We start from the raw sequence: 19,336 nt of genomic DNA, 5'->3' as shown, positions 1-19,336 counted from the left end.
GAATGGAGAATAATTATTTAGGCACAGAGTTGCAGGTTTTCAGGATGAAAGAGTTCTGAAGGAGAATGGTGGTGAGGGTAGCACATTATGAATATATTTAATACCACTGAACTGTACACTTGAAAATGGTTAAGATGGTAAATTTTATGTTTGTATATTTAACCACAATTTAAAAAATTGGGGAAAAAGATAAAGTTGTAATAGTCACCTGAAAGTTTGTTCACTTTGGAAAAAGTGTTAACATGAAATAAGAGTTGCTCAATGATATTTCCCCAAAATTTTGTCAGAACTTTACTGAAAACAATTCAAGATTATGGTGCTCTACTTTCAACCCTGTCATCATTAACTCAGTTTATTTATTGAACGCCCACCATATGTCCCGCTTTCTGCTTAGATCTTAGATTATAGTTTAATCAAAAAACATGTTAATTACCTCATTGACTTCACATTCCATGACAGACATATTACTAAGGACATAGGAAAGCATAAACAAAAATAAGTAGCGTATCCACGATGGATTAATAAAAATGATATGCATATTTTAAAAAAATACAATGACTCTAAGAAATTCCCACAAAAACATACCTCACAAGTATCAAACTATTCATGAACACATCTGAGATACTGCATTATTATTAAAATTGTTATTTTTGGAGATATGTATTGTATTTCTTTTATTTATATAGATTATGTTAACCACAAAATTATATTCATCTGTGAATGTGGTAATTATTAAAAAGGTTAAATTTTTTTTTAATTGAACATCCTAATTCAAAAATATTTAACAGAGCTTTAACTGATAACACAACTGGATATTCTATTTGGGAGAAGGTATAAAAGTCCTCCACTAAAAATATATGACTGTGAGTAGATAAAGAATGGGAAAAGAAAAAAAGAAGGCAGAAGATTATTTTGAGACTTCTGCCCTTCTCCCATAGATTGCTTATACAATTTTTAAGTTACCAATATACTGAAAACACCTCAAAGAGCTACAAAAAATATCTGACAAAGAATTAAAGTAATTAATTTGAAGCTCACCTGTATTCTAATAACAGGCTTCCTGTTCTAGAGCCAGGCTTCCTAACTGTGTTCAGTGCTCTGAATTTTCTATATTTCATTTTCAAAGAATGAGTGTCATGATGAAAACATGGAAATTAGGTACAGAAGCGCAGAGAACTCAGAGTTGTTCCTAATACAATGGGGGTTTTCCCCTCTAATCATCAACTTTAAATGGGTATCACATAGATAGTTCAACATACCTACCTTAATTCATGAGTGTGTATAAGATTGTGGAAGAGGACATACAGGGAACCTCACCCCTTGATGAAACCAGATATAACATAATCATATTTATATAATGCATTTTCATACACATTGTGACATCTGGGCCTGAGAACAACCCTTCAGGTACCTAGTATCTTCAGGTACTAGAGGATTTTGTTCTTGTTTCACAGACGGAGAAACTAAGGCTCAGCCACATTAAGTGACTTGTCAAATGTTACCCAGTGATTTAGTATAGGTAGGGCTGAAGCTCAAGTCTTCTGGTTCCAAGACCAATGATCTTTTTCTAGACCACTTTGAGTCCCCAGAAAGCTATAAATTGAAATTTGTTGTATATTTATCCCCTTATCTACTAAGTCAAGACTGCATTGGGTAGGTGCCCTTCTGGGTACCTCTCTGTTCTCCACATCTCTATAGTCTCTGTAAAGTATATGCACCATGTACCCTACCCTTTGATGACCTTCTCACAACGTGTGCCAGTGTCCCCACCACTTGTCTGCTTGTTTACCCCTCATCCTTGGAAAAAGCTGAGGAATGGTCATAATCAGGAGTTGGTAGTTAAGGAGTTTGTGGAAGATAAAGTGAGCTTTCTCCTGGGAGAGAAAGAAAGATGAGCAAAACCAATACTTGAATCACGCATGCTTTATTAACTTAGAAAAAGAATCACCATACTGTGTATCAGTGAGAAGACATCCCTGGAGAAGAGTGAGTTTCAGAGATACAGAAGGAATCAGGTCAGATTACCCTGGTAATCTAAAATGCAGTTCATCTGCCTGTAGATAGCGTGAGCATACCATAAAAATATCCATTGTTGAAGGACACCAACCTCAATCTGGAATCAAATGAGACACTACGTGTGCAATAGTTTTAAAACTAAAAAGAAAAAAAAATGTCTCAAGAACATAGAACCTGGTAAGACTAATTAATTACTGTTGATAATAACATTTCCTAAGTAACATCTTCACATTTCTTCATTCCCCCGTGTTATCTGTTGTCATCTGTAGGGCTCTCTCCCCTGATAAAACGAGAGAGGAAATTTAGTACTCTGAAGCCCTGATAATGTCAGGAGTTAGCCAGTCCATTTCCCCCCCTTTTACTGGTTTTCAGATGAAAGCAAATCATACAGGGGAAATTGAAACCATAACTGCTTCTGTAACACTCTGTTCCTCAGGGGGTACTTGGACTAAAAAGAATGCACACCAGCAAAACACATTTAAGGTACAAGTTATGTGAGTCATCAGATGCAGTTTGTATAATTCCAAAACATTCAGTAGCTAAATTGTACTGGGATAATTTGTGAGCAATGTTCTGACCTCTAGCATTTCCAAGTCTCACTTGACTTTGTAGCTTAGCGGTATTTTTTTTTAAGAGGACTGCGTCACTTTAATTTTGTGATATCCCAAGCCCATTCTGCTCCAAGTCTTGTATAATTGTACATTTTTTATTCAAAAGGCAGAATGAGTAAAGATGGGGTTGAAGGTGAGTGAAGACAAGGAACACTTTATGACAAAACAACCAAACTAATGGGGCATTACTTTAGAATACTGACACCAAAATACTGTAATTTCTTGGAGAGATCTTAATAAAACAGATATTGATAAAAGCCTCATTGTCAAAAACCAAACAGCAAGACCCCTTTTAGCCGTCCTATAGAAATGTTACCTAACTCTTCAACTAGTGCCATGAAAATCATAAAGTTAAAAATTGCACTTTAATGTTTAGCTGTAACAACAAGGCAGCATTTTCTTCAAACAAAGAAGAATTCTCCAAAGTGAATAATCATATACCATGGGTTAAAAGAAGATGAATTGTGTCTGGACTTTTTAAAAGAAAAATATACAAAAAGTAAATCCAGTAAATTTTTGAAATTTTTTTAATGATTGGCTTAAATTAAGACTTTCTGTACTGTACTAGTAAATGTCAGTCTTAGGATATTTCCAGCTGAATTGGACATTATATTTCGACCAGTTTCCCTGACACACTCTTTCTTTTTCGTCTAAAACTCTCATAGCCTGATCTAAAAGAGTGTCTTGTCAAATACTGATTGAAAATTGATTTTCATTATTTTAATTGCCCCAAATTTACAGAATATTATTATTCCATGGAAACAGCATTTTGAACTCAAATATTTGCATTAGAATCATTATACTTAATGTGTTGATTTTAAGTGTTGTGTCTTTGCATAATATGTAATTATGGGGATATTCACTCAACAACTATTAATAAAGATATTTTTCTCTGAAAATATTCATAGATTTACACTGGATAAAATCATATAAGACAGTTCTCCAGCTTCATTGAAGTGTAATTGATATATCAAAAAAGTACATTTCATGCATACAATTGGATGAGTTTGGATATATGCATATACTTGTGATATCATCACCTCAATCAAGGTATCAAGCATGTCCATAACCTCCAAAAGTTTCCTGTGCCACTTTTTTTAAATTAACTTTTATTGGAGTATAGTTGCTTTACAATGCTGTGTTAGTTTCTACTGTACAGCAAAGTGAATCAGCCATACGTATACATCTATCTCCTCTTTTTTGGATTTCCTTCCCATTTAGGTCACCACAGATCATTGAGTAGAGTTCTCTGAGCTATAGAGTAGGTTCTCATTTGTTATCTATTTTATACATAGTATCAATAGTGTATATATGTCAATCCCAATCTCCCAATTGATCCTACCCCTCCTTCTCCCCTTTGGTGTCCATACATTTGTTCTCTAAATCTGTGTCTCTATTTCTGCTCTGCAAATAAGATCATCTATACCAATTTTTTAGATTCCACATATATGCATTAATATACGATATTTGTTTTTCTCTTTCTGACTTACTTCACTCTGTATGACAGTCTCTAGGTCCATCCACGTCTCTACAAATGACCTAATTTTGTTTCTTCTTATGGCTGAGTAATATTCCATTGTATGTATGTACCATATCTTTATCCATTCGTCTGTTGATGGGCATTTAGGTTGCTTCCATGTCCTGGCTATTGTAAATAGTGCTGCAATGAACATTGTGGTACATGACTCTTTTTGAATTATGGTTTTCTCAGGGTATATGCCCAGTAGTGGGATTGCTGGGTCGTATGGTAGTTGTATTTTTAGTATTTTAAGGAACCTCCATACTGTTCTCCATAGTGGCTGTATCAATTTACATTCCCACCAACAGTGCAAGAGGGTTCCCTTTTCTCCACACCCTCTCCAGCATTTATTGTTTGTAGATTTTTTGATGATGGCCATTCTGACCGGTATGAGATGATATCTCATTGTAGTTTGGATTTGCATTTCTCTAATGATTACTGATGTTGAGCATCCTTTCATGTGTTTGTTGGCAATCTGTATATCTTCATTGGAGAAATGTCTATTTAGGTCTTCTGCCCATGTTTGGATTGGGTTGTTTGTTTTCTGATATTGAGCGGCATGAGCTGCTTGTAAATTTTGGAGATTAATCCTTTGTCAGTTGCTACATTTGCCAATATTTTATCCCATTCTGAGGGTTGTCTTTTGGTCTTGTTTATGGTTTCCTTTGCTGTGCAAAAGCTTTTAAGTTTCATTAGGTCCCATTTGTTTATTTTTGTTTTTATTTCCATTTCTCTAGGAAGTGGGTCAAAAAGGATCTTGCTGTTATTTATGTCATAGAGTGCTCTGCCTGTGTTTTCCTCTAAGAGTTTTATAGAGTCTGGCCTTACATTTAGGTATGTAATCCATTTTGAGTTTATTTTTGTGTATGATGTTAGGAAGTGTTCTAATTTCATTCTTTTACATGTAGCAGTCCAGTTTTCCCAGCACCACTTACTGAAGAGGCTGTCTTTTCTCCATTGTATATTCTTGCCACTTTATCAAAAATAAGGTGACCATAGGTGCGTGGGTTTATCTCTGGGCTTTCAATCCTGTTCCATTGATCTATATTTGTGTTTTTGTGCCAGTACCATACTATCTTGATTACTGTAGCTTTGTAGTATAGTCTGAAGTCAGGGAGCCTGATTCCTCCAGCTCTGTTTCTCTTTCTCAAGATTGCTTTGGCTATCCGGGGTCTTTTGTGTTTCCATATAAACTGTGAAATTTTTTGTTCTAGCTCTGTCAAAAATGCCATTGGTAGTTTGATAGGGATTGCATTGAATCTGTAGATTGCTTTGGGTAGTCTAGTCATTTTCACAATGTTGATTCTTCCAATCCAAGAACATGGTGTATCTCTCCATCTGTTTGTATCATCTTTAATTTTTTTCATCAGTGTCTTATAGTTTTCTGCATACAGGTCTTTTGTCTCCTGAGGTAGGTTTATTCCTAGGTATTTCATTCTTTTTGTTGCAATGGTAAATGGAGTGTTTCCTTAATTTCTCTTTCAGATTTTTCATCATTAGTATGTAGGAATGCAAGAGATTTCTGTGCATTAATTTTGTATCCTGCTACTTTACCAAATTCATTCATTAGCTCTAGTAGTTTTCTGGTAGCATCTTTAGGATTCTCTATGTATAGTATCATGTCATCTGCAAACAGTGACAGCTTTACTTCTTCTTTTCTGATTTGGATTCCTTTTATTTCTTTTTCTTCTCTGATTTCTGTGGCTAAAACTTCCAAAACTATGCTGAATAATAGTAGTGAGAGTGGACAACCTTGTCTTGTTCCTGATCTTAGAGGAAATGGTTTCAGTTTTTCACCATTGTGAACGATGTTGGCTGTTGGCTTGTCATATATGACCTTTATTATGTTGAGGTAAGTTCCCTCTATGCCTACTTTCTGCAGGGTTTTTATCATAAATGAGTGTTGAATTTTGTCAAAAGCTTTTCCTGCATCTATTGAGATGATCATATGGTTTTTCTCCTTCAATTTGTTAATATGGTGTATCACATTGATTGATTTGTGTATATTGAAGAATCCTTTCATTCCTGGGGTAAACCCCACTTGATCATGGTGTATGATCCTTTTAATGTGCTGATGGATTCTGTTTGCTAGTATTTTGTTGAGGAGTTTTGCATCTATGTTCATCAGTGATATTGGCCTGTAGTTTTCTTTCTTTGTGACATCTTTTTCTGGTTTTGGTATCAGGGTGATGGTGTCCTCATAGAGTGAGTTTGGGAGTGTTCCTCCCTCTGCTATACTTTGGAGGAGTTTGAGAAGAATAAGTGTTAGCTCTTCTGTAAATGTTTGATAGAATTCCCCTGTGAAGCCATCTGGTCCTGGGCTTTTGTTTGTTGGAAGAGTTTTAATCAGAGTCTCAATTTCAGTGCTTGTGACTGGTCTGTTTATATTTTCTATTTCTTCCTGGTTAAGTCTCAGAAGTTTGTGCTTTTCTAAGAATGTGTCCATTTCTTCCAGGTTGTCCATTTTATTGGCATATAGTTGCTTGTAATAATCTCTCATGATCCTTTGTATTTCTGCAGTGTCAGTTGTTACTTCTCCTTTTTCATTTCTGATTCTATTGATTTGAGTCTTCTCCCTTTTTTTCTTGATGAGTCTAGCTAATGGTTTATCAATTTTGTTTACTTCTCCAAGAACCAGCTTTTAGTTTTATTGATCTTTGCTATTGTTTCCTTTGTTTCTTTTTCATTAATTTCTGATCTGATCTTTATGATTTCTTTCCTTCTGCTAACTTTGGCATTTTTTTGTTCTTCTTTCTCTAATTGCTTTAAGTGTAAGGTTAGGTTGTTTATCTGAGCTGTTTCTTGTTTCTTGAGGTAGGATTGTATTGCTATAAACTTCCCTCTTAGAACTGCTTTTGCTGCATCCCATAGGTTTTGGGCCATTGTGTTTTCATTGTCATTTGTTTCTAGGTATTTTTTAATTTCCTCTTTGATTTCTTCAGTGAGCTCTTGGTTATTTAGTAGTGTATTGTTTAGCCTCCATGTGTTTGTAGTTTTTACATATTTTTTCTTGTAATTGATATTTAGTCTCATAGCATTGTGGTTGGAAAAGACACTTGATATGATTTCAATTTTCTTAAATTTACCAAGGCTTGATTTGTGACCCAAGGTATGAACTATCCTGGAGAATGTTCCATGAGCACTTGAGAAAAAAGTGTACTGTTGGTTTTGGATGGAATGTCCTATAAATATCAATTCAGTCCATCTTGTTTAATGCATCATTTAAAGCTTGTGTTTCCCTATTAATTTCATTTTGGATGATCTGTCCATTGGTGAAAGTGGGGTGTTAAAGTCCCCTACTATGATTGTGTTACTGTCGATTTCCCCTTTTATGGCTGTTAGCATTTGCCTTATGTATTGAGGTGCTCCTATGTTGGGTGCATAAATATTTACAGTTGTTATATCTTCTTCTTGGACGGATCCCTTGATCATTATGTAGTGTCCTTCTTTGTCTCTTGTAATAGTCTTTATTTTTAAAGTCTAATTTGTCTGATATGAGAATTGGTACTCCAGCTTTCTTTTGATTTCCATTTGCATGGAATATCTTTTTCCATCCCCTCTCTTTCAGTCTGTATGTGTCCCTAGGTCTGAAGTGGGTCTCTTGTAGATAGCATATATACAGATCTTGTTTTTGTATCCATTAATCCACTCTGTGTCTTTGGTTGGAGCATTTAATCCATTCACATTTAAGGTAATTATCAATATATATATTCCTATTACCATTTTCGTAATTGTTTTGGGTTTGTTATTGTAGGTCTTTTCCTTCTCTTGTGTTTCCTGCCTAGAGAAGTTCCTTTAGCATTTGCTGTAAAGCTGGTTTGGTAGTGCTGAATTCTCTTAGCTTTTGCTTGTCTGTAAAGGTTTTAATTTCTCCATGGAATCTGAATGATATCCGTGCTGGGTAGAGTAAACTTGGTTGTAGGTTTTTCCCTTTCATCACTTTAAATATGTCCTGCCACTCCCTCATTTTCTTCTTTTTAAAAGAGCTTTTTATTTATCTGGAAACTAATCCTTTAAGCTATAAATTAAAATATTTTCTCCCACTTTTTCATTTGTCCATTGATTATGCTTATGATGGTGGTCTTTTTGTTTTGTTTTGTTTTGTTTTTTGGCTTCACAAAGTCTCTTATTTTTTCTTAAATTTGATCATGGTTTGTAAGACTTTCCCTTCTCCCATGTCATAAGGGAATTCACCTATGTTTTCTTGTAATACTTGTATATTTTCAATTTTTGCATTTATGTCTGGAATATATTTAGAGTAGATTCTGATATGTAGTTTGAAGATTTAATTCATTTTATCTCTTTCCAAATGGTGATTCATTTCTTCTAATACTATTTAAAAGAATCCTTTTCACTTTTATTCTATATTAAATTTCAATTTTTTTCTCTGTAAATGGGATCAATGTTGACTTGCTTTACCTGTGAATGCCAAATAAGAACGAACTTTTACAAAATAACAAGTCAAATTATTTTCAGTTTATTTAAAGCTAAGTTACCTAATTTGATTTATGTAAACCTTTGTAAATACAGCACAGTATAAAATGTGTGAATTTATTTATATTGCTACTTACTCATCATTTTGTAAATTCATCTAGTTGAAATAATCAGCCCAGTTTTGCTCTCTATTCTGATCAGCATTGAGGGAGGGCTGCTCATGGTTTCATGCTGAATTGCACTAACAGGGAAGCAGACCATGGTCTCTGCCTCAGGAAGCTTTTTTTCTTAATAGTGTATTTCAAAAGTAAATCTCAAAGAATAGATTTTAGTTCTTTTCCCAACCTGAGGTTTCCATACGAAAGGCAATCACTCAGTCAATGAACAATCTATCTTTGATACAAACAATGGATGGCTGTATGTACAAAAATCCTTTTTAAAATACTACCAATACAATTAATGATGAGACTAAAGATGGCTGACGATATCCAATTAACTAAGCCTAAGGGGGAATTTCTAATAAACTGCATTGTGTTTATAACATCTATATACCTGGCAACTAGGAAGGCAGCCTTTTTCCTGACAATTACGGAATTAAGGAGATATTTTTTTTTTCATTCTACTCCACAGTCATTTCAATATTGTTACTAGAGAACTTCAAATATTTCTGACATCCGTTCTGCTTTAACGGCGAGTTTTATTGTGAGGAAGCTGTTGAAAATGAACAGTGTTCTTAACATATTTTATGTTACTAGTTGAAAAAAAAGGCACAGAGCCGAACACAATGAAAGGGATGTATTATTAGGAGAAATGCTACTCATGTTGAATTAATTTTGTCTATGTGTTAAAACTCAGAAACACTGACTTGGGAGCAACAGAACACTGCTGACTTTTGGCTGTGCTGGCTGTGTGTGAATGAACAGCCAGGAGTAAATTGTTACACAATAAGCCACAGAAAACACTATCAGTTTTGGAAATGTAAGGAATTGTGTAAATTTGTCTTATACATAGAGGCAGCTCTTTTCTTGAGGATAGCAGAGTTCATTTCCTCCTCAAAAGTTTTTTTAATGCTGAAAAAAATGCCTTCTTTGTATATTTCAAGAATGACATGAAACACTTATCTTAATAGTAGCAAAATACATCTGAATTCTAGCACACCTCTTAAGGTATATCCAAGTTTCGTTCCCATCTTATATTAGGTCAGGGTATCATACTTAGCAACAGTAAGTAAAGATAAGAACTCCTTTCAGTACATTCTGTCATCAGTCAATCAGTACACAGAATACACATGAAAATGGGCCAACAGAGCAATCCTCACCGCTGGATAGCCATCATTTGCCCAATATCATCTCCCAACAAAGCTAGTTTTGACATTTGGTACAGACAGTAAGTGACAGAACATCACTACCCAATGTGTGGCCACATGCAATCCACGTGCTGATTTGCAAAACATTTCTTACTGGTTCACAACAAAGTAAGTAATGAAATGGAGAGGAAGCATCTAGAAATGTTCACAGCAATTTGAAAGAGTAATTTTATGTCTATTAAATCTAATAGTAAAAACTAATTGGGGCTTGTACATTGCTTTTTTTAAATTTATTATTTATTTTTATTATATTTGACCAAAGTATTGCTCCAAGGCTGATTGGAAATTTAAAAATGAAGAACAAACAAAAAAACACCCTGGTCCTTTACCATCAAGTGTGAGAGTCACTATTCTAAACCAGAGGATTAGTGAGCTGGGAAAGTGTCATAGATGAAGTAGGAATTATGATGGCAATCTGGCTAGCTAATGATACTTGACTACCTACTATTGTGTCTATCATTGTGCTTAGTTTCTTTCTCTCTCTCTCTCCCCCTATATATATATATATGTATCAATGTACATATGTGAATACATTTTACATACGTATACATATACCATATAATGTACATATGTGGTATATAAGCATATATATATATATATACAGCACCATATATATACACATATATGTATATATCTGTTTATAGAGTATTTAATATCTTCACAATAACCCTGAACTTTGAAGTCAATATATATCGTGCCCATTTGACCTGATTATGTCCTGGATATTACTGCCAATGTCCACTTCTCCCCCTAGAGTTATTCTTTGTTAAAAATTAAACCAACAGAGTTTCTTTCATTACCAACATTCTTCCACGTATTTATGAGGATGGAGAATAATTATGGTTCCCCACCCCCTCACCCCCCCAAAAAAATAAAACCTGTTATTTCCTATCTCTTTTCTGTATTTCGGAGGGTACTTGGTGGGCAGCTGGGAATAGCTGTGTCAGTGGCTCCTGGGGAGAGCCTTTATTCCTTCATCATTGTACTCAGCCTTTCTAATAGCTGCTGCCCACTCTTCCTGGAATGAGTAAAAATGTTTTCCTGTGTGAATGAAGAGAGCTGATTGAATTGATTCCATCACTGGTGCACTTCCTGGAGATTGGTGTGTTTATTTAAAAAAAAAAAAAAGGCTGAACTGGTATGAACTTTATAACAGCCACCAGTTTGCTGAGTGAAGGGAAGTAATTATTTTGATTAAATAGATATAATGTGCTGAAGGGAAAGATGACCATAACCCTCTCTGACAAATTTTCACCTTGAGTAGAACAAGGGCTTTTGAACTGGTTACCTGATTGTCTCTTTAAATGTTCTTTTAAAGATGTCTATGAGTATAAGACAAAATATACAGATACATTCTTTGGAAAGAATAGGTAATATATTACCTCATATGCTGAATATGTCTGAGGAGTTGGCAAAGTAGAGCTGTAGTTCCATATAGACGTGTTACGAAATGCAACAGAGAATCAGAGATAACCCACACTGGCTTAGTTGCAGAAAAAGATTTGAATAACATACAGGGATACAACATTAAACACAAACATAAATGGGATATATTTTGTATGTTTTAGATCCTTTTGGGGATGCTTCCACGTGGCATTATTCTCTTTATTCCCATTTAATGTGTTTATATAAACAGTGCTCTATGTTGAATTTCCACAGCAATTATCCCTGCTTCTGTAACTATCTTAAATAATTACACGAATAATTACTATTAGGAGAAACAGTCTCTGGCACACCCTTTTTCCAAATGTTGTGATTTTGTTTTCTCTACTGAATTCTTTTTCTTTTCACATTTTAAGTCTTTTTTTTCTTTCCTTAAGTTAACTTGCTTATCTTCTTTATGTGAATTGAAATAATGAGCATGTCTGCTCTCTGCAAACCAGTTTGATGAATCTCAAAATGAGTATGTCACAGAGAAGAAAGTGCTATCAGTACTTTCCTAAGTAAACACATTATGACTGCATATTAATCACTGGTATATTCTAGAATGGCACAATGACGGTAATAGACCATGCTAAGGAGTCTCACTGTCACCAGGCAGTGTTTATGACAAAATTGCTCTTACTGTAATGTAGTTTTGGTCCCATTTCTGAAACATTTACCTTAAGCTAATGCTACTGTTCTAAACTAAAGCAAAGCCTGAATGAATGAGGCAAAAATTGGATTTTTTTTTTTTTCTGGTACGCGGGCCTCTCACTGTTGTGGCGTCTCCTGTTGCGGAGCACAGGCTCCGGACGCGCAGGCTCAGTGGCCGTGGCTCACGGGACCCAGCTTCTCGGCGCACACGCGGCATGTGGACTCTTCCCGGACCGGGACACGAACCTGTATCCCCTACATCGGCAGGCGGACTCTCAACCACTGCGCCACCAGGGAAGCCCAAGATTGGATTTTTAAAAGTGCTACTTTATCTGTATTGGTCTTCTAGAATTTCTGAAATTACCAAGGAATTGAATAACCTTCCCCTTCATTTTAACTGTGCAACTCTGGCCTCTGTCAGAGAATCTATCTACTCTCTCATGCTAGAAAAGCCTTCTCTTTCTCTGTTTCACTCATTTAACAAGTGTTGACTGACCTCACTGGTTCTCAAGCTTATGTACGTGGTGAAATTCCTGGAAAATATGGTGCTTTTTACCACCTATCATTTTGATGATATTAGCATCAAAATAGCTAAATTTTACATTTATGTATGGAATTAAGCACTGGCTTATATTCGATTCCAAAATACACAAACATGAGTAGGTACCAACATTTTAAGAAGAAACAAAAGGGGGATAAACTTTATGAGAGAAATTTCTCCTCATTAAATTAACACTTTCCCTCGGAGCAAAATACAGGGTTGTTTCTATGACCTGCTCCAGCTCACAAAGTATCAGTTCTTAGTGGAATCTTAACTGAAACACATAAGTATTATTTCATGTGTATCAAAAGTACCAAGGTAAATGGCCCAGACTCTGCCCTCAAAGAGCTCACAGTCTTGTAGGAAAAACTCACAAATGGCAAAGCTATAAAACAACATGGAATTACAGGTCAGAGAAGGTCAAGCAGTGCTGGGCACCTTCCCACAGGCTGGAAGGGTCTGCAAAGATTGCCGTGAGGAAGCATCTCCACCAGCTGCTGGGGATACCAAAACAGGTGAGACTCTTTACGATGTCAGAGCCCGGTTCTAATATAAACAGGCTTGTACACAATCACAGCTCAAAGTGGAAGGTACACAGTACTGTGTGACACTGAGCGGGGAGAAAGGAGACAGAGAGAGGACGGCAAGTGAATGAACCTGACGGGGGAGCAGTTCAGCAAGCCTTCTGTGGTCTTTCCTTCCACCGGGTGCTTCCCTAGAATACACGATGTCTTTCCAACTCTCATGAATATACCTCTACACACTGATCACGATGCCTCAAGTTCACAACTTAGCGTGGCCTGAACCGGCTTTAATGTATATCCATCACTTGTAAGTCCGTATTGTTCTGTATTGTTAAAATGCAAAATCAGATCCAGTACATCTGAGGTGGGACTTGACATCCTCATTCCTATGAACCTCCCAGGGAATGTGATGCTTCTGGCCCACAGCCCACATTTTGAATGGCAAGGGCCCAAGTTTTAACTCTTCACATGAGAACCTTGGCAACTGCCAAGTAAATCTATCATCTTTGCAGTTATATTTAAAAATGCATCATACAATTTTGAAGAAAATCATCAGGTATTTTTTGGTAAATAAATATGAAGACAGGGGCTTCCCTGGTGGCGCAGTGGTTGAGAGTCCGCCTGCCGATGTAGGGGACACGGGTTTGTGTTCCGGTCCGGGAAGATCCCACATGCCGCGGAGCGGCTGGGCCCGTGAGCCATGGCCGCTGAGCCTGCGCGTCCGGAGCCTGTGCTCCGCAACGGGAGAGACCACAGCAGTGAGAGGCCCGCGTACCGCAAAAAAAAAAAAAAAAAAAAAAAAAAAAAAATATATATATATATATATATATATATATGAAGACAGGTCTAGAGGTAATAATAATAGGAACAATGATTGTGATTACAGATTATTGAGTGCTGTTTCCCTGGCACACTGCTAAAGTTAGTCGTTATAATAGCAATATATATGTTTTCTATCCTTACAACTACTGAGTGAAGTATCACTCCCCATTTTACAAACTGAGGCAGACGTTAAGTAACTTAATGCCTTGTGGCCAGTACAAGGCAGCCCTTTGTGACTCCAGTCCAGATCTCTCTTACTGCAACACTCTAAAAAGCATGGTCAAAAGAAGAAAATAGGAAGTTGATAGAAGTGCAGAATCACAAGAGTAGAAATTGTGATGTTCTGTGGAATGGAAATGGCTGAATCTTCTGGGGACAAAACGTAGCAGCTGAGCTGCACAAGGTGCCCTTTGCAAACCGCCCTGTCAAATAATGCTTTTCAGCTTGTCCGACAGATGCTCAGGAGCCAAAACAGAAAGAGGACTGACGTGGCTCTGATTCTGTACTTTAATGATAGAGGAAAGCACAGGAGGAACGAATTTTTAGTCTTTTTATATATTTATATGTTATGATACATATTTATGTGTTTATAAATATGTATGAAAGTATCATGAACATGGAGAATTGCTGACTCAACATAATGTGGCATTTTTAGCAAGCTTCATGGATAACCAAGGGAAAGGAACTGCATGGATGTATTCACTGATGGAACCAGATTCTAACCACCAAAAGAGCGGACCAAGTCCTATTTTTAGTAATTATTTTCTCTTCATGCACTAAGAGTTTACTTCTTGAATTTTTCATAGTTTAATGTAATCATAAAATGGTGATTTTTGAAAACAGCACACTAAAAACTATCCCTCTCCGCACCACCCCCCCGCCCCGGCAAAAAAAAAAAAGGAAAACTGGTTTGGATGCCACTCTTTTTAGTTCATCATCTTTTTAGATGAACAAGTCATGAGACAGGAAGTGACACTGAAAGCTTGCTCCGTGACATAGATATATGCTGGCTTAGCTGAAGCAGGGTAGTTATCAGACATTTTAAATTGAGGAGTGGGTTGTTTTCCTTCACCGGGAAAATACATCACAACTAAGAATAAATATCAGTACGTGGTGAATTGCTTCCTTGTCCGTCCCAGTGCTAAAAAGGGCCTCACAAATTTGGCTTATTTAGCAAATACCTTTTGGGGGCTAAACAGTGAATCAACAACTATATGACAAAACTGAATGCTTTCACTAAACATGACAAAATGGCTACAATTATAATGAAGTGTGATTGTGGGGTAGGAGTTGATTGTGGATACTGTGAGTCACTTGAGACTCGGTTCATTTACATGTGATAAAAATTACAGTGTTAGTGGTGAAATGAAAACCCAACCATTTTTCTTCACTGAATAAGCCTTTGTGTAGATCCCTGAGCTAGAAAGAGTCTAACCAATGGACACAAAAACTGTACAACCCATCCTATAAGAGGTGAAATGAGCTCTCAGCAGGAAGAAAGTGTGGAAATCTTCAACATCTGTAGCCTGAAAACATTGTATCACACCAACTTTTGGGCGACATCGTGAACAATGCTCTCCAGCATTACCTTGAGAGAGCTGCCACTATTAAGTACTTACTGTATGTACAAGGATTTTTTCCAAGTATTTCACATGTTCGATCCACTTAACCCTTACAGTAGTAGTGGGGTGCTGATGTGTCCTATTACAATCAATAATTATCTGCAGATAAGGACACTGGGACACAAAAAGATTAAATAACTAACCAAAGGGCATCCAGTTGATGACAGAGGCAAGATCTGGACACAGCCCAACTCCAGAAGTTGTTTAATCACCGTATTGTAGCGCAGCTTGGCCGTGGGGATGGAGGATATTGTCATTGGTGCATTTCTAAGTTTGAGTTCTAGAAATATTGTTACACCAAGAGTGAGATGATAAATCAGTAATATTGAGTGCAGAGTCAGTTCTTTTCCAATTCAGCCTGATTTTCCAAAATTGGTAATCTCACAGCAGCAGCAACTTGACCATTAAGAAAGATGTAGGAATATCCTTTTTCTTCTAAAGTTAGGATATGTAAAATAATTAGTCTTATGTTTATGCATTAATATATCAAAATACCAGGCAAATTTTCTGTGGGTCTCTAAGATAAAGTATGAATGTTTCATCTAAGATAAAATGTAAATGTTCACATTACAGTGGGCCATTCAGGCTTCAATTCTCTAGACGTCCTGAATATGAGTTTACTCCCATCCTCTGTGAAAGATGATTTGGGAAAGGACATGGAGTCCTGTTGAAACTTAATAATGTGTCTTAGAGCTATAAGAATTTGTATGCAAATCTTCCATATTTCTGCCTTAGGTAACTTCCAAAACTTCCCAAATTTCTGCCTTGGGAAAATAGATATTTTTAATAATCAGAGAAATCATTCGTACTCACCATCATCAATACTCAAAATTTATTGTGCATCTAATATTTTGTATTGAGGTATAGTTGATGTACAATATCATGAGCATCTATTGACAGAAAACATTGCTAAATTCCAGGAAAACCAATATATGAGAAATATATTTTTTCTCTCCTTCCCCATTAGAGTTTTACAACCCACTTGGGAAACAATACGTAAACAAAAAAGATGAAGAAATACCAGGAAATACTCAAGGACTGACAATATGATCGACAAGAGTACAAATTGAAAAAATAACAGGGGTTCCTCATCTCCCTCCCAACTGTATTTTGAAAAGAGTTCTCAGCTTGGGCAGCCCATTTTAAGAACAGTAACTTCAGAACTAAGAACAGTTCTCAGTCTAACCATCCATGTAAATTTAAGACCCCTGTAGATCAACCTCTTTCCGAATGTCCAGCCTTGGCTTGAATGCTCAAGAAAGCTTGACTTGATACTAACCTCACAGGTAAATTAAGATCTTGCCTGAGTACTGGACAGACTTTCTATTTGTGAAAGCAAAACTCTCTCAGTTGCTTCTGTTTATAAAGCCATCTTCTAACATTTGGGATCTTACAAAGCAGACTGACATTGTCTTCTACTTGGTATCACTTCAAACGCTAGATAATTTAGTTTTGTTTTTTTTTAACTCTCCTTCTAGTTTTCTAAGCAAATTTCATTTTCGTTCTTAAATTATGGGGGCCAAAATTGAACATAATCATTTAACCAGCCCAGAGAAGACTTATCACCAGTTTGTTTTAGAAAACATGTTTTTATTAATGCATTTTAAATTTCCATTAACTATTTTGTTTACATCATACTGTTGATTAATACTGAATTTATTGTCCAGTAAATCACCTAGATATGCTCCTATTAAGCCATGTTTCTCCCATCTTAGTCTTCTGCAGTTTTTTAAAATCTAAGTTCATATCCTTATATTTATCCTTTTAAATTTCATCTTGTTTTATTTGGCTCATTGCTCAAACTGTAAAGATTTTTTTTAATTGAGATATAATTGACGTATAACATTGTAAATTTAAGGGGTACAGTGTGTTGATCGGATACATTTATATGTTGCAATATGATTACCTCCGTAGTGTTAGCTGACACCTCTGTCCCATCACATAATTATCATTTCTTTTTTTGTGGTGAGAAAAGTTAAGATCAAGTCTCTTAGCAACTTCAAGATTACAATACAGTAGTGTTAACTATAATCACAATGCCATGCATTAGCTCTCCAGAACTTATTCATCCTCTTACTTCAAGTTTGTACCCTTTGACCAACATCCCCCCAATTCACCCACCCCCCATTTTCTGGTAACTATGATTCTACTCTCTGTTTTTATGAATTCAGCTTTTTTGGATTCTACACATAAGTGATATCATAGAGTATTTGTCTTTCTCTGTCTGCCTTATCACATTTAACATAATGCCCTCAAGGTTCATCCATGTTGTCGAAAATGGCAAGAAGTCCTTCTTTCTCATGGCTGAATAATATTCCAGTGTGTGTGTGTGTGTGTGTGTGTGTGTGTGTGTGTGTGAGACACCTTCTTTATCCATACATCTGTTGATGGACACCTAGGTTGTTTCCATATCCTGGCTTTTGTGAATAATGCTGCAATAAACATAGGAGTGCAAATATCTTTTTCTTTTTTCTAACATCTTTATTGGAGTATAATTGCTTTACAATGTGGTGTTAGTTTCTGCTGTATAACAAAGTGAATTAGATATACATATACATGTATCCCTATATCCCCTCCCTGTTGTGTCTCCCTCCCACCCTCCCTATCCCACCCCTCTAAGTGGTCACAAAGCAACGAAGTGAGGGAGTGGTATTGACATATGTACACTACCAAATACCTTTTTGATATCATGTTTTCATTTCCTTTGGACATATACTTAGAGGTGAGATTGCTGGATCATATGCTAGTTATATTTTTAATTTTTTGAAGAATCTCCATACTGTTTTCTATAGTGGCTGAACCAATTTACATTCCTACCAATACTGCACAGTCGTTCCCTTTTCTCCACATTTTTGGACAACACGTTATCTCTCATCTTTTTTTGATAACAGCCATTCTAACAAGTGTGAGGTGATATCTCATTATGGTTTAGATTTGCATTTCCCTGATGATCAGTGATGTTGAGCATCTTTCCATCTGTTTGGTGGACATTTATGTGTCTTCTTTGGAAAAATGTCTCTTCAGTTCATCTGCTCAATTTTTAGCCAGATTGTTTGTCTTTTTGTTATTCAGTGGTATGAGTTCTTTGTGTATTTTGGAAATTAACCTCTTATCCATGTATGGTTTGCAAATATTTCCCCCATTCTGTAGATTGACTTTTCATTTTGTCTATTTTTTTCTTTTGATGTGCAGAAGCTTTTTAGTTTGACGTAGTTCTGCGTGTTGATTCTTGCTTTTGTTGCATAAAGATGGTTTTGATCATTGCATCCAATCCTGAAAAAAGGGAAGAAGCAACGTGGGGTAAAATTGTGCACAACTGGAAGTGAGATCAGAATTTTCTCTTCATTTCTTGGAAGATACAATTAATTCACAACAGAAGGAAAGCCCTCTCTGATCACTGTCTCATATAAAGCTATATTGTATGTGTGTGTGCATGTGTGTGTGTGTGTGTGTGTGTAGAAAAAAATATATGTAAGTACACAAGACAATAAAAAAATACTCCTGCATCCAATACCCCAATTTAACAAATATTAGTATTTTGTTTTGCCTCAGATTTTTAAAAAAATTATCAGATAAAGTTAAAATCCTGTCTCCTCCAATCACATTCCCATCATAATTCCCCAGTATCAACCAAAGTCATGGATCTTGTTCATGAGTTTTTATCACTTTGCTGTATATATTACCCAGAAAAAAAATACGATTTACATTTTGTATACTTATGAAAATTTTGTTAATGATACAGGCTGTATCTAATTTTTGTTTTTAATTCTTTTTATTACTTTTTTTTTTTTCTTTTTTTGCGGTA

The 19,336-nt window shown here is 35.9% G+C and overlaps 1 protein-coding gene across 3 annotated transcripts in view; it reads left to right on the top strand.

The window, feature by feature from the left end:
- Nucleotides 1–19,336, top strand: part of RGS17 (regulator of G protein signaling 17) — an 87,935-nt gene that overhangs the window by 28,335 nt on the left and 40,264 nt on the right. The window contains exon 1 of one of the 3 annotated variants that reach the window (XM_022559666.3): nucleotides 3,561–3,677. The exons of 1 other annotated variant lie outside the window; for it this stretch is intronic. In XM_022559666.3, coding sequence (XP_022415374.1) covers nucleotides 3,643–3,677 — 35 coding nt within the window. In that variant the 5' untranslated portion in view covers nucleotides 3,561–3,642. Of the gene's footprint in view, nucleotides 1–3,560; nucleotides 3,678–19,336 lie in introns of those variants that run through there. One more of the 3 variants, XM_022559657.3, reaches the window with a different exon arrangement.

This window comes from Delphinapterus leucas, chromosome 12 (assembly GCF_059928025.1).
Source record: "Delphinapterus leucas isolate spDelLeu-1000000601 "Yukka" chromosome 12, BTC_Dleu_Yukka2, whole genome shotgun sequence".
NCBI lineage: Eukaryota > Metazoa > Chordata > Mammalia > Artiodactyla > Monodontidae > Delphinapterus > Delphinapterus leucas.
The sequence above is the reverse complement of the archived record's forward strand: the minus strand, read 5'-3'. Positions and strand labels throughout refer to the sequence as shown.